General features: G+C 33.2%; 1 protein-coding gene across 1 annotated transcript in view; it reads left to right on the top strand.

Moving 5' to 3' along the window:
• The window catches only part of LOC106869751 (liprin-alpha-1), a 323919-nt gene that overhangs the window by 236811 nt on the left and 69869 nt on the right, over positions 1-17239 (top strand). Inside the window, exons 11-12 of the mRNA XM_052969123.1 lie at positions 2223-2555; positions 8549-8744. Coding sequence (XP_052825083.1) covers positions 2223-2555; positions 8549-8744 — 529 coding nt within the window. The remainder of the gene's footprint in view (positions 1-2222; positions 2556-8548; positions 8745-17239) is intronic.

Genomic DNA, 17239 nt, shown 5'->3' with positions numbered 1-17239 from the left:
ATATATATATATATATATATATATATATATATATATATATATACTAGATGGCAAAGAAATAAGCTAAAAAAGAAGTGGTAAGAGAGGAGAAAATATATATAATAGAAATCAATAGCCATTTTGTTCATAAGTCAACTATTCTGTTTACCTCTTTCTATAAGTAATTAGATGGTTTGTTTTCCATGGCATGGAATCAGTCTTTATATTGCCATTATATTTGTGGTGTTCTTCCAGCTCCTTATGTTCTGAGTTCAAATCCCATCAAAATCAACTTCGACTTTCATCCCTTGGGTAGGGGTGATACAATAAAGTACCAGTCAAATACTGGGGTCCATATAATAGACTAATTCCAGTTCCATAGCATTACAGCATTACGTAGATGAGATTCCAGTTTCCATAGCATTGAATAGATGAGAGATCAATACTCTCCAGTTTACGATATTAGACTGTCACAGGCAGCAGGAAAAGACAGCTTTTCCTGCTGGAAGAGTTGTGCTCAGTACTACCATCCAAACCACTGGTTCTCTTTCTACTAACATTTTTTTCCCTGCTTACTTTGGCTTGTAAGTATTCAAGTTCAGCATCTGCTGCTCTAATGCCACCAATCTGGGAAAGACCAGAAAGACTATGGGCACTGTGTCACCTCCTCTGCTTAGCATGGTCTGAAATTTGGTGGAGGAGTCTAGCCGATTATAATGACTCCAATGCCTGAATTCTTCCTTTTGGCACAAGGATAACAATTTTGAGGGAAGAGGGAAGTTTGTTAAATTAATCCTGTTGCACAGCTGGTATTTATTTTATTGATTCAGTGATACTATAACTGATCTCAATGTATTGTACCACATGCTCTAGTTGCGTACAACTAGATGAAACCAGCGAGTTCATCTAATATTCCAAGTCCTTTTGGTCTTGTCTATAAAGTAGGTACTATAAACAGGATACTACCATCTTCTTCCCTTTCGGTTCATTATCTTCTTCACATAACCACCAACAACTTTTGTATAGAGCCAGATTCCCTCAAACCACACCCTCCCATCTTTAAAAAAGGGAATAACTCATTAGACAATGTGGTTCTTGTTATAATAAAAGACTGGAGCACCTTTGGTTATAGGCCTACTTAACCAAAGCTGACCTAGAGCTAAATAAAGGACAACAGCAGCAGCAGCTTTCCAATTTATTAATTAAAATTTGGTAACAAGTAAATTAAATAAGTAAATAAATAAATAAAAACTAATGCCTCAGAAGAAAAAGTAAAAAGTGATCCACAAAATGGCATGAAACCAGCATTCCATTTTTTAATTAGTTCTATGAAGTATCGCCCATTGGCAAAGTGAAAGAGAATTCAATGCTTTCATTTGAATTTCTTTCTTTATAAAAATTTTGTGTCATTCAAAATTTTTAAAAATCTGGTTTTTAGATTTCGTCATTCTAATATACTCTTCTCATCTTTTTTTTTTTTTTTTTTTGCACCTACAGTGCCTCTCTTTGAGGCTTACTGGTTGCATAACTCCACTAACCAAGAAGTACGCTAGTTTCTCCTCTTCCTGTTACCCATACAGTCCCCTAACCATGCACTAACGACTTTTGCTAATCCTTTTCCCGCATACCATTCTTATCCTCTAGAAATCTTATCTGACCTAAGGCTTTTTTTCTTCTCTTTTTCCTTTTTAATGTCCCTGCAGTTGTTCAAAATAGATATCTGCTATATTGATCTCAGAAATCTCGGAGGACCTGTGGAGGTCTTGGGCATGGCTCCTTCCTCCTGGCTACATCATTAACAAGATAGAGATTGAAACTGTTGTAAATCAGTCTTTAGATATCATCATTAGATATCATTAGATATCATCATTATTATTGACAAAGGTGGCAAGCTGGCAGAATCGTTAGCACACTGGTGGGGTCAACTTTGCCTTTCATCCTCTTGTGGTCGATCAGTTAAGTACCAGTGAAACACTGGGGTTGATGTAATCGACTAGTCCCCTCCCCCAAAATTTCAGGCCTTGTGCCTATAATAGAAAGGATTATTATTATTATTATTTTTTTTTTTATTATAATAATAATAATAATAATAATAATAATAATAGCAGACTGGTATAATTGTTAGCATGCTGGGCAAAATGCTTAGTGGCATTTTGTCATTTTTTTCGTTCTGAATTTAAATTCCTCCATGGTTACCTTTTCCTTTCTGTCTTTTAGGGTTGATAAAATAAGTACCAGTTAAGTACTGGGCTTGATGTAATTGGCTTGTCCCTTCTCCTAAAACTTGCTGGCCCTGTGCCAAAATTTGAAACTATTATTGTTGTTGTTATTATTATTACTATTATTTCCTTATTTCAGGTGAACACACTGAATGAACAGGAGTGGGAGAAAATACAACAAGCACATGTGTTGGCTAATGTTCAACAAGCTTTTGATACCAGTGACACTGAAGGGACTGACGACACAGAGTCCATATTTGGCGCTGTTGACTTACTTTCACCCTCTGGCCATACAGATGCACAAACATTGGCCTTGATGATCCAAGAACAGCTGGATGCAATCAATAATGAAATTAGGTTAGTACTTTTGATGCTTTTATATGTATAAGGTGAAGGTGTGGCTGTGTGGTTAGGAAACTTGCTCACTAACCGTGTAGTCTCGGGTTCAGTCTTGGGCTGGCCAAAGACTTGTAGTGGATTTGATGGACAGAAACTGAAAGAAGTTCATTGTGTGTGTGTCCCTGTTCTGACACCATAGGATGATTATAAATGAGTATTACCATCATATAAGTGAGGTTGTTTGTTTCTAGTCTTCTGTGGGGAAAAATGTGTGGTTATGGGGGAAATATTACCTTGCTTGGAACGAGGTATGGGTTGGTGACAGAAGGGCATCCAGCCATAGAAAATCTGCCTCAATAATCTCCATCTGACCCATCCATGCAAACATAGAAAACTGGATATTAAATGACAATAATGATGTGTGTGTGTATAGTTTTGTTTTGTTTTCTTTAATTTTCTGTGTTTTTTTATTCAAAACTTTGTTGGAACATTATCTGTGAAACAGATTTTAACATCTTCATCATCGCCACTGTCCTTTATCATCACCATTACCACTAATGTTATCACTACTGTCATCTTCTATCAATCCAGCTCAGAGTAGACTCAAGGAATCCCTAAACTATTGCTGAATCAATCAGAGCAATGAGTGATTCAGTAATGTTCAGTTTCAAGTAGTTACAGGTTAGTGATATGCATGAGCTATTTGCAGAAGAAAAGGAGTTCTTAGGTTAAGTTTACTAACTTAGGAAAATGAAACGCTGCTGGAACGGTAAATGTATCAGTTACGCTTTGTAGATAGCTGAAGCCATGTTGGAAGCAATAGAAATATCATAGAGACTCTATGATCTAACAACGATCCAGTATGTTTTTTTGTTATTTTATTTTTTATTTTTAGTAGTATTGATGCATAAAAACTTTCTTGCAAGATGGCAGTGTGGTTCTTAAATGCTGTTTTTTTTACATGGAACATGTTTATGATTTTCCCCAAATCACAGAACATGTAGCTCTACTTTATGGACGTTACTGCTGCCTTAACTTTAACCCTTAAACTAAAATTAAAATTTCATGGTTATTTCAGTAACTATGTTAAATATCTATCACAAAATAGAATTGGTATTTTCTGCAAGTCATGTTGCCTCCATAAACTTGACATGACTCAAAAACAAACTTAGCTTTTGCCATGGCTCTCTGAAAACCGTTTGGTTACCTTGAATCATTATCTGGGACAAACAATAAAAACCTAACACTTGAAGGGAGTTAGATGACTTTTAGCTGTGTTCAAGGGTGGAGGCTGTGTTTTATGTTCTTGGAATGTATAGTCTCTGTAAATTAGTAATGTCGAATTAGGATTTGCCTCTCCCTTTCTTTTGCTTGCACTTTTACAATTTACTTCATCTTTGTATAAAAACAAAAAGAAAATACTTGTCATATCACATCACAATATCATGTGACGATGATATTTGTAAGAAACTGCTTTGTTTTGTATAGGTTTCATGTAACATTGAAGACTAGGTTGATTTCAGTTACTTTTTATTTATATTTCATTTTTATTTATTACTTTTTTTTTTCAGTGAAATCTGTAGGTTTCATCTGCATATCTTGTTTTATCACCTGAAACTAGAATCAGAATAGTCTTTAATGAATAAATCCACATAAAAAAAAAAGAAGAGAGAAAAGAACTAGCAACTGTCTCTCACAAAATGTTATATCTATTTTGAAATAAGTGTTGGCTGGGGTAATTTATCTATTTGCATTTGTTTAAAAGTAGTTTAAATTCTGTGTCCATGATATGAAATCTTTTCTTTCTTGTCCATAGAGTTTTAATCCTAAAATACAACACTTTTTGTCTGTCTCTCTTTTCTGAATATATATACGTGTGTGTGTGTGTCTCTTTCTCTGTGTATGCATGCGTACGTCTCTCTCTGGTAAATACAAAAAAGGAGAGATGGGGGGATATAAATTCAAACATGGTTTTATATATATATATATAAATTTTCCATATTTAAATGTGTAGAAATATCAATTTGTGCTTCAGTAATATAGCTTATTTTACATTGCAATTTACATCAATGTGCAAATGACATAATTTAAATTACATACCCAAAATATCTATATCTGTCTATCTACACACACACACAGAGTGGTTCCAACCACCTGATAGGTATCAAAATTGCTAGATATTATGTAAAGACAACATGGGTTTCTGCACAAAATATATTACATAAATTACAAAATACATTACATAAAGCTACCACAAAATATATTGCGTAAAACTAACATACGCTTTCAATTAATTGCATCTATAATTTATTCATTTATTTATTATCTTTCAATTGGTGTCCAGATTTTTTTTTTAATATTGCAAACAGTAGGCAATTAAATATGAAGCAGCTAAATTGTGGCTGTTTTGGATATATTAATTCATGTTGAATAATGAAGTATTGTTAAATATATTTAGTTGGTGGTAACAATAACACTAAGGAAAATATAAACCTCATTCTTATAACTTTGTATGATGGGGCTCTTTTTCTTTCTTTCTTTTTTTTTTATGAAAATTATTGATTGTCACAGGCATAGCTATGTGGTTGAGAAGCTTGCATCCCAACCATATGCTTTCAGGTTCAGTCCCACAACACTGCACCTCAGGCATATCTTATACTACAGCCCCTGGTCAATTAAAACCTTGCAAACAGATTTAGTAGAGAGAAACCGAAAAGAAGCTCATTGTGTGTGTGTGTTGATATCACATAATGGTTGTAATCAAGTGTCAACATCTTCCAAGCTGTTGTTTGTTTCCAGTCTTCTGTGAAAAAACGTGTCTTGCCATGAGAAATACTACCTTGTTTGGAAACAAGTGAGGGTTGGTGACAGAAAGGGCATCTGACTTTAGAAAATCTTTCTCAACAAATTCCATCCAACCTGTGCAACCATAAAAATGTGTATGCTAAATGATGACAAATCATGATGATAGACAAATAGATTATTTTGATTACATACACTCTTATTAAAAGATCACAACTGGAAAACCTTTAGTACCTCTTCTCCTCATTTAAATCAACCCGTCTTTGATGCTAATTATTTTCAGTATTTTACTGCTAGTTCTTCAATGCAAATCTAAGCACACAGAGTGCCTGAAAGTCAAAAGTAATGAAGTTGTAACTGGAACTAAAGGCTCTAAACTACAAACTCACCGTGATCACTAGCATAAAGACGACATGACTCATTAAGTCTCAGATGGCAGCCATTCTATAAGATAATTTGCACTTCTCTGGCATTTTCTTTTCTTTGGTTAAGTGGTTTATATGTTTATATTCATTTTTAGGTCTTCAACCACCACTCCTTCGCCTCATAGAATCCTCTACTAGCTTGTTATCGCCTCTGGTGTACAATTTATTCATGCTTCTGATTAACGAGCCATGAATTTCATGCATTATAATTGTATGCTTGTCTCTTATTTCACAGAGAATCTTGTCTGCTCTAATACATGCATATATATATATATATATATATATATATATATATACACACACAATATATTAATGGTGTGTAGTTTGCCTGTTTGTGTACATGCAAATTATCATATGTGGCCCTATACATGTATTTATGTATTTGTGTCCTGTGTATGTATGTGGTCTATAACACATGCACACAGGCACTTCTTTGTGGTTATCCACTGGATCTAACCTTAGCCATCCTCTCCTTCAGTTGTAGTTCCTTTGATGACTGTACATCTTTAAGGTCAGCAGCAACAGAGAACACCATCACACAACTGACTGGGAAATAGTGACTGCTGCTGGCCTATGCTACATTTACATTATGTCGCCACAAGTAAAAGAAACTATTGCAGTGGTGACATTTCCCTGACTGCTGTAAGGCTAGTGACCACCCCTAGCCATCCAAGACCCATAATCCATAATACAGAAGATACAAATGCAATGACATGTTATAGTGTGGTATTTCCCAATCACACTGTCTTTCTGTGGATGCTTCCTTCAGAAACATAGCTTCTTTTTATTATATTCAAAGAGTAAGAAAACCTACTAGCTACTTGATTATTAATAATTATGACTAGAACAGTTAATTTGCCTTTTAATAATGTAATTACATAAGGTATGACACAACTATTTCAATTTAATACCTCTTCTATTGCTTATAACAGATTGTTATTCAGCTGATTGACTATTTGCAATACCAGTGAATATTTTTCACTTGGAGTAGGAGTACATGTTTTTGATAAAGCTTAATGGAGCAGAAATACATCTAACATTCTCACCACTTACTACTGGGATGATTTTTGTCTCCCTTAGATATAGTATTTTTAAACACAGCTCATATTTATCAGAGATGTTATCTCTGGATGAATACTGCAGTAAATTTGCCTTTCAACAATATATTTACTTGAAGTATGATACATAAACGGCTATTTTGATTTAATACAGATTTTATTGCACATAAAAGATTATTGTTTTGATGTGTTTAAATTATTCCACCTGGCACCATAATAATCAGAGCAGATTATCTAACTTTCACTCCTAACTTGAATGATCTCTCTTTATTCACCAGCTTTTAATCTTTTAGATTGAAGTAGCAGATGTGGGATCAATCCTGTTGTTATCATTACTTAATTTTTCTAAGATTTTCTTACAGAGATCAGGTTACCGTTGCAATAGCAGATGTGTAATGCTAGGAGGAAGTAGCCTAGCAAAATAATATGCTAACATATTTAGAAACATTTTCACATGCAACATGCTTGCTATCAAAATTTAGGCATAATCATTCAAAATTTCATTAGTGTTAGGGATTGAAACAGTGGTGTTTATTTTCTTCTTTCATTCTCTCAAATTTTTATCACTGCTGCTTTTAACTATTTTTCTTTTCTTTTCTCCGGTTTATAAAAATTGATTAATTATCTGCAGTTTTTATTTGTTTTATATATGCAGTATGTTGTATTGGATTTTTGTCTCACCATCACTATCATCTTTGTCTTCATCATCGTTATTGTTAATTATCATTAATTATCCTTATCATTTCCACTTAGTGCTGTGTCTTTATGCATTGACTAAATATAGAGTTGTGTATTTTGGAGAAAAATAAGAAGCCAAGTTTGTTAGTAATTAGAAGTACCACTGCTGCTTATGTTAAACATTTCCAGTATAACTATCATATTAGTTTATATGATTATAAAAATATTTCTGTTTCAAAATTTAGTCTTATATTACAGCAGCAACAGTAACTAAATAAATGAGTCTTATTTCAAATAATACTTATTAAAAAAGATGCTTTCCACCCATTTAGTTTTTTTTTAAATGGTTGTGGTGATGATGGTGATGATGATATTTTAAACCAGTTTTCTGTATTAGTGAGGCTTAGATAATTTTACAAGTTTACTTAAAACTTTAGCAGAAAGTTTCTTACATCTAAGTACATTCCAAATTTGATAATTATTTGTTAGTGAAGAAGTGGGTCATTGTTTTAAATTATTTAAATTAGGAATCAATTAGATCAATGCATCTTGCCTTGTCACCTGAACTAACACCATCAGTTGATATGTTGAGTGCATTTGGCTGAAGCCGCTACGTTGTAAGGATTTTGGGCCAGATCTCTGGTTTGAAGCTATCTTATTCCTTCCCTCCTCCCACTATTCTCAGACTCCATGTGAAGGGTCAGAAACCCTGTTTTTACTCCTGACTATGATATAAAGAAAAAAAGCAGCAGCTTCAAGTAGTGATTGTTGGTACGGTATGTATTGAGTAATGTGATTATTAAATACAGCAGGAACTTCATAGTCTATCTGATGATGGTGTTAATTAATTTTCTTATTAATTATGGAGTTTTTTTTTTTATAACCATTTAATTAATGCCTATTTAAAACAGATGTTAATCATATGATGGTAATACTAAGCAGGAGAGAAGAGTAATCATGGGCGGTTTTTTTTGTTTGTTTTTATAATAGTAATTAACTGCTAAGTGGCTCTACATTGATTAACTTTACCCCTTCACTTCTTTTTCAGATTGATACAAGAGGAGAAAGAAAGTACCGAACAGCGAGCAGAAGAACTGGAAAGCAGGGTAGGGAGTGGAAGTCTTGATGCAATAGCCAACAGATGGCGCTCGGGTTATGAGCGATCGTCTCCACCACTTAGCGGGCGATCAACGCCTACTCCAAGATCATATCAGTCCAGAGATTATCTTCAAAAATATCATACAGTAAGTCTGGATATGCCAGACTCTGAAAGAAACCACTTTGCCACAGTTTTTGTTGTACCTGTTGTTTTCTTGTTGCTATGGGCTCGCTTCTCTTTTAGAAACACCCCCCACCTTCTTCCTTCACTATGTCCGTCTGTTTGCTCTAAGTATTCTTTGTAGATTTGCTGAGATATATTCATGCTTGTTGCTTTGCACAAACTCATGCTGGAATTAAGAATATCAAATGCATATGCAGGAATTAATTTTTTATCAATTATGAATTGCAAAAAATGAACTTTTGGAGGGTTGGTAGATTTCTAAGTGTAAGTCTGCTATAGGTCATTCCCAGTTCTTACAGTTTTATTTCAATTAACAATAATTAAATTTGTGAAATAATTTTTGCTAATTTTAGACTAATTCGTTCAACATTTGAAATGTTATTTCTTTGACATGGGAAACTTAATTTTAATTAATCAATTAATTTATTAATTACTTAAATGCAAAAAAAAAAAATTGCTTCTTTGGAATTCTTTCTTTCTTTAATAGTTAAAATTCATTTTTCCCTCTCCTAGCATTTGGTTTTAATTGTTTCAAAAATGTAGACATTGGCATAAAGTTAGTGAAAGCAATTTTACAGATGTATGTCTTTTCTATCTTTAGTACCCATTAGAATCTGCAGGAACTGAGACAAAATACTGACATATATATTATCTTGTTCTTAATCCTTTAACTCTGTGTAAGGAGCAACAAGAGATTTCTGTTTCTGTCTTTAACAATGGATTGCAGTTATCCCCAAGTGTTGCCACCCGCAAATGTTTGGTACTTATTGATAGAGAACTTTGCAACTTGCTGTGTTTCACATCAGTACAGCAACACCATCTTCATGTTAAAGATCTTGAGTCTTGTATAAATAGAGGCACAATAGAATGTTCAAAATATGGTTTGGAGAACCACAAAACAAGTTTTAATGTAGTCTTTTGCAAATAGTTGCCCTAGATGTAAATTAGTTATGTTTTTTAAATTCCATTTGTTTTGGTATATATGCAAAATTAATTAAATATGTACTTTTATGGAAACTTTCTGATTGCAAATAAGAGCTAGCTATGCAGATAGATGGAGAGTTAGTCAGTTTATAATGAAGTATTGATTAATTATCAGTATTATACCATGGGCTTTGTAGATTCCTAGGTAATGATTAATAGCCATAGCATAATCCTGTGGAACATTAGTTGGCAGCCTCCCAATACTATTGATTATGAATTTCATGATCAGTGTTTAAGAGTGGGCCTGTTTATTTTCATTGTTCTAAGAGGCAACACAAACTGGTCATTGATATGTGTCTTATCATCTTGAAGCCTTCTTCATGTGTACATGTGTCAGACTTCGACCAACTGTTGTTAGTAGTGTGTGTATGAAGTGAATGTTGATCCCAGTAGATCACCAGTTATTCAATATTTCATAATATACCCTGTAATTAATTCCTTAGAGCTTGACAGAACACTTTCTTGGTTAGTAAATGTTAGGTTTCTTAAGAGCATTAATCCTTTCGATATTCCTTCTGAAAAAAGGCAGTGAGCTGGCAGAATCATTAGTATGTCAGGCAAAATGCTTTGTGGCGTTTCATCTTTACATTCTGAGTTCAAATTCCACACCAAGGCTGATTTTGCCTTCCAATCCTTCTGGGGTCAATATAACTAACTTTATCCCCCCACCAAGAAATTGCTGGCCTTGTGCCAAAAAATTGAATCCAATATTCCTTCTGAATATATTCTGTTTTGGTTTCAATAGATTTCCAAAATAATGAAGAATTTGGTAAAATAATTTTGTCATTATTCAGTTGGTGTTCAGAACGTAAATTAGCATGGAATTTTGATGGAAGGTTTTAATTTAGATCACTTTAAAACAGTTTGTTTGTGTGATAGACCTCGGGGTCAGTCTCAGTCAAGTTGGTATCAAAAAGTTTAAAGACATTAAAGACATCCTATTTGTTGGTTTTTATTAATAACTTACATTCATCTAATTATCCTACCAAGTCACTTTGCTTTAAAATTGTTTACAGTATTCCTGTATTATTGAATTCAAGACAGAAACACAGTGGTGGGGGTGTGGTGGGGATAAAAAAAAATACAGTTGAGAAAATATTTTCTTCCATTTCTTGTTTATTTGGTTCAAAATGTTGCCATTTATAGTTAACTCAACTGCACTGTTAACTTATTAATCTTCAACAAATAGAATATTGAAGCTTCTTTCTGTTTGGATGATAATTTAATTTTCAACTACATGACTTTGTACAAGATTCAGTTTTACTTTAGTCTATCTTTCTTCAATCTGTTAGTTAAGGAATTACATGGGGATTTATTTCTTGGACATTTTAAAATCTTTAAAGTTGAATCTTTTCTTCATACTCTATGATGCTTTTCGTTAACCATTATTTTTCTTGAAATGCACTATCCTTGGTTCAATTAATTACAAAAATAATAAATATCGTAAAATAGTACTTGTCGTTATTAAGTTAGTGTTGAGGATCTGAATTAAGGTGAAATTTTGATAGGTAGTTTTGTGATTACTTTAAAGCAAACATTTTTGTATTAAAGAGCTCTGGGGCAGTCTTAAGTGGGTTGGTATCAAAAGGGTTAACTCTTTATCTATGAAATTAAATTTCATGGTTATTCCAGTAATGCTGTTAAATGGAATTAGAATTTCTGCATGTTCTGTTTCCTCAATGAACTTGATACATCTCAAGAGAAAATAGTTTTGAAACATAACATTCCGCAACAAAAGATAAATTGGGATATAAAATTGCTTTCCATAGTTTAAGATAAATGAAATTTTGAGTGGATATACCTGATTTCTGCAGTAAACATGTTAACATGTTTTCGTTGAGATACACTATCTTTGATAAATATTATGCAGAATTTAGTAAAATAACTTTTATCATCAAATCAGTGTTTGGAACATAAATTAACACTGTTGGTATGAAAAATTTTAACACATTAACTGCCTCGGCCTGTTACTGGCTGTTGCATAAAGTTAAGCAATGAACCAGTTAACATGTTAATTGAGAAATTTTTCAAACATGACATTTACACTTCAGAGCCATGATCGGTCTCGGGTAGGTTGGTACCAAAAGGATTAAAGAAAATTCTTAGAAACATGTTTTAGTTCCTTATCTTAGGGTGTGGGTGAGGTTGAATTTTATAATCCTATTGTATGCTAAGATATCTTTTAATTCCAGCAATGAGTCTTTGCTGTTTCACTACATGTATTTAAAAAAAAAAAGATCCTTTTTTTAAGAATTTATGCTATTCATGCCCAGTAATGATTGTTTTTTCTCTTTTCTTTTTCTGTCCATTATTTGGCCTAACTAGAAAACAACATATTGTCTTTCACATCTTTTATATACATCCACAACAATGCAATCAGTTTTATTGAAGTATTAATTATGTATGTTGTGTGTGTAGTGTGAGTATGTGGATGCATCTATATATATATATATATATACATATACACACACGCACATATAAGTATATGCATATTAATGTATACATGTGTGAGTTTTTATACACAGGCATATATATCTTTGCAATAATATATGCATATGCATCTATTGTGTGCGTGTTTCTGTATGCATCTGTATGTTCATAAACTTTTTTTCTTAAGATATGAGTGTGAAAGCCAAGCTGTAACATTAAAACATGTATGTGTGTGTGTGGGTGTATGTGTTATATATATATACAAGGGTGTGCATGTGTTAACATACATACATACACACACACACACACACACACACACACACACATATTTATTCCAACACTTGCTTATGCACATCTATGTACCACTTCATATGACATCACAACTTTGGCAAATCATTCTGCTCTCTTGTCACCATCTGCCATCTATTTGTTGTTAGCTGTTGTTGGCACCAATTATTGTTGTTTGTATACAATGTGGTTTTATTTATATATATATATATATATATACACACACATTCTGGTCTCTTTTTTTCTTTTCTTTTTTTCTTCATTTCTTATATGAAACACTGCTATTTCTGCTATTTATTCTATTCTTTTCAGTTCCTCTCAAAATAAGGTTAAATACACACACACACACATACACACACACACATTCACACAAATACATACAAAATTATAACATTTAGCAAAAAAAAAAATTATGTTAGAACTCTGTAAACTGTATGTATGTCAAAAGATATTAACTTGAATATATATTGTCATTAAGGAACCCCAAGTTAACTCACTGAATTATATCTTCAACGAATTGACTTGAATTTGAATAAATATATATATATATATATATATATATATATAGTATGTAGTACAGTTAGTCAAAATTGAAATTACACTTTTCACTGCTGTTGTTAAATCATTTAGAATTGATGCCTTGTGCATTCTTCATTGCTTTGGATGCAGATGGTACCCCTGAATCATGATATTTTTAAGCAGTTTTTTTCCCTACACCAGGTGTTTCAGTTTCCATCATTGAACTAATGTTGTTATCTTTTAACTCACTACATAATTATTTCTAGTTAGTGTTTTGATGATTATTACATGAAGCATAGTATTATGTTCGGAAGTAACTTTACTGGGCAGGGTGTGTAACTTGGAGATCAGTTGAATCTCTCCAGGTCAAGCCACCACTTCTCTGCATTTAGAGGTCACAGCTTTGATACTACACACCTGTGATTACAATGTCGCAGGAAAGAATCACAAGACAGATTCTTGAAGCCAGGCCAACCAGTTGGAAATCTAGAGGTAGACCAAGAATAAGATGGCTGGATAATTTCCATAGTCTCAGTTGGCCAATCTTGGGAATTCAACTGGAAAGTCTAATGATAGTTGCTTCTGATAGGACCCCATGGAGTTGGTACCCGAGGACTCCATCCCCATAACCCCACCAGGAATAGTGGGTGGAAAAGCTAGATGGATTGATGGATGGGTGGAATATATATAACAGTTATTGTGTGATAGGGGCAAATTAAGGTGTTCTGTTCCTGTGTTAAGTGAAAAATGATTTGTTGTTTGGCATAATATACTTGTTAAACATGCTAAGATATAGTATCATTAATTGATACTACAGATTACTTTTAATAGAGACAAACGAATTAGTGGACCTCTGTGTGGTTTCTCAAACTGTTAGGAATAGTAGCTAAATCTCTTTCATATCCACACACTCAGTTACAGTGTGTTTTAATAAAAGACAATACACTTGTGGCTGTAATTATTTTGATTAAACATCTCCCTCATTAGGTTGATTTAAGGCTGTAAACAATAACTTTTGAGTTATAAATGAGATTATAAACTATATTCAGTTTAGTGTAAGAAACAACCGCTCCATGTATTCCACTTGAGACCCCCTAGAAATAGCAGTGAAATCTCACTCAGACCCTGCTTTCTTAATCAAAGGCAGATCATATTGGATAATATAATCTTCAGTACCCTTCCAAAGATGTGGTCAAAGCCGGAAATGTTTTTATCATAGAATTGCTTAATCAAGATTGACCATGGGTTAAACAACAGCGAACTGCTATGCAGTGGTATTTCGAAGCATAACTGTATGTTCTGAGGCTAAATCCTTTTAGTGTCGATTCAATCAATTACACACGCCACCTACAAACTTTGGCATTGTGCCTCTGCAAGAAACCAATATCTCATTTAACGATTCAGTTTGTTAGCATAGTCAGATTCCTAACACTCTGCATGGCGCTATGATAATATATGTAACATCTGATAATCTTATATTAGCAAGAGTGTGGAATATCCCTTGTACATGTTGCAACCAAGTTTTCTCGTTAGAAACAGTCTTCAGAGAAACGTGTGTGTGTGTGTGTGTGTTATGTATTTGTAGCCTTGGAGGACTTGAAAAGGTCAGACGCTCTTTCCTCCCTCCTGATTAAGTCATTGAAATTGTGCGTGTGTGTGGATAGATTGCAAGTAGGTTCACATGTGAGTGTTTAATAAACATAACATTCAAGCTCAGTATAAATAGCACCTATGGTTAACCACAGGTGCTGTTTACACCATAAGACCACAAAGTTGTAATGTGTATTCACTAAACATACACATGACTTATTCACTACGTATATATATGTACATATATATATGTGTGTGTATATTATATCAGCTATTAATTTTTACATCTCTTTTACAAACTAGCATGAGTTTGATGAATACTGATTTATGAAGCATTAAGTTACAGTCAGATGCCCTTCCCGTCACTAACCCTCCCCTGTTTCCCAAGGAAAGGGTTTTCTATATTTGCACACGTTTCTGAAAGTAGAGAACCACAAGGCCATTTGTTAACAGAGAATGCTGATATAATGTCACCATTTATGCACAAATGGTCATCCGTAGACATACCCACACATATATGTGTGGGTGTATATATATATATGGTATGCACATGTTTGATGTTAGTTTCAGAAATATGAATGGGTTGAAATTTACTTTAGCTTTTTATATTTTAGGAATTTACATAATTTCATTAGAAATAGAGCTGAATTACTTCCTCCCTCTACTCTAAGATGAAACATCCCTTAAGCAATTGCGGAATTGTGTCATCAGAATTAATTTATCCATCATATGAGGGCCCTTCACCACATTTACTTTAGGAAACTAGCTCGATTACATTATCAATGGCTTCCTAACTAGACATTCTGTATTGGCATGCATACATACATACAAACACACACACACACACACACACACACACACACACACACACATACATGTGTATGTATGTATATAAGACAACAGTGTGGCTTACACATATATAATAGATGTATTTGATAGCTTTAATCTTTTTTTTTTTTTACCTATTTCTTTAACGATTTCTTCTAGTTAAAGATTAAAACATCCATGGAAAAAAAATAAAATGCCCATTGATTTATATCTAGTCATTATTTAATAATTTTTAAAAATTCTTTCTTGTTCTTATTACATCACATTTTTATATTCTCTAGCCTTTTTTAAAAAATTTCGTTATGGCTCTTGTATTTGCTACATTTGTTGCTCAGGTTTCTTTTTCCTTTTTTTTCTTTTTTCTTTTTTTTTTACCATTAAATTTCCTTTTAATTTGTCTAGATTTAAATCCCCAAAGAAGCATGCCTATTTATTTTCATTATTGTAAATTTGCATTTATTTTGTTTTATCCATTTTTTAATTTTTCGTTTTATTCTCTCCGATTAATTTTTTTTTTTAATTTTATTTTTTAGTTTTTCATCCTCCATTATATTTATTTTAGTTAATTAATATATTTTTCTCTCCTTTAATTGCTTTTTTTTTTATCCCCTTTCTATTTATGTTTAATTACTTGATTTTTGGTTTGGAATGGATGTCTTCTAGAAGCTTTATAAATCCTTTCTTGTTTATTATTTGCTTCTATCTTTAAAGGTTCACAACAGTTTTTTTTCCCTTCCTTTTTTTATTTTTTATTTTTTTTCTCTGTCATTTACCAATTACCCCTACTGTGCTTCAAGACCTGTTGTCTGTATATTGTTCTTCCAATCTTTCAATGTTTCCTTTTCTTTACATAGCATCCTTTATTTCAGTCAAGCAGCATGCCAGTTTAATGGATTTATTCTTTGTCCCTTTCCTCTTTTGAGTGTTTGTTGTGTTTCTGAGTGTGAATAGGTGCTTAATGTTGTCTTAATATTTTTTTAATCATCTCTTTCTCTCTCCGTCTCTTTTTTTTTTCCTTTCTTTTGTACCTCTTCATCCTTTTGCTTTTCTTTATACAAACTGTATACACTTTCTATTCATATCCACTTTACATAGTTACTGAGGCAAATAAATTATAAGAGTCCTCTGCTAAAACCAAACAAAACAAAAAAAAAAAAGAAAGCAAAAACAAAAAAGAACCCTGCTATCTTAGTTGTGCCATGGTTGGTAATCAACAAATGGCTGCTTCCTTCAGACTTGAGTTCTGTTTGAGGATAGAGTAGGCTGCAGTTTTTTGGGTGCTCTCACACACACACACACACACACACACCTACCTACCTACCTTAGCAGAATCTTTGCACTATTGCAGATAAAATGAAGTAACTACACTTCAGTTGTTATATATGTTCTGTGGTCTGTGTATTATTTGAGTGAAATTTCTAAATATACCAGACCTTGAACAGGGCAGATTCTCTCCTCTACTTTAGGGAACCGAACTGAAAACTAAAACTAACATTCATACCAATTTGGTGAGGGAATAAGGAGTGATAAGTAAAATATATTTTGACAAACTCTGCGTCATGACAAACCAAGTTAACAATGTACTCATCATTGACTCTTTTACTCTTTTACTTGTTTCAGTCACTTGACTGTGACTATTCCGGGGCACCGCCTTTAGTTGAACAAATCGACCCCAGGACTTATTTGTTGTAAGCTTAGTACTTATTCTGTTGGTCTCTTTTGCCGAACTGCTAAGCTACGGGGACGTAAACACACCAACATCAGTTGTCAAGCAATGGTGGGGGGATAAACACACACACACACACACACACACACACA

The sequence above is a fragment of the Octopus bimaculoides genome, chromosome 7, assembly GCF_001194135.2.
Source record: "Octopus bimaculoides isolate UCB-OBI-ISO-001 chromosome 7, ASM119413v2, whole genome shotgun sequence".
Taxonomy (NCBI): Eukaryota; Metazoa; Mollusca; class Cephalopoda; order Octopoda; family Octopodidae; genus Octopus; species Octopus bimaculoides.
The sequence above is the reverse complement of the archived record's forward strand: the minus strand, read 5'-3'. Positions and strand labels throughout refer to the sequence as shown.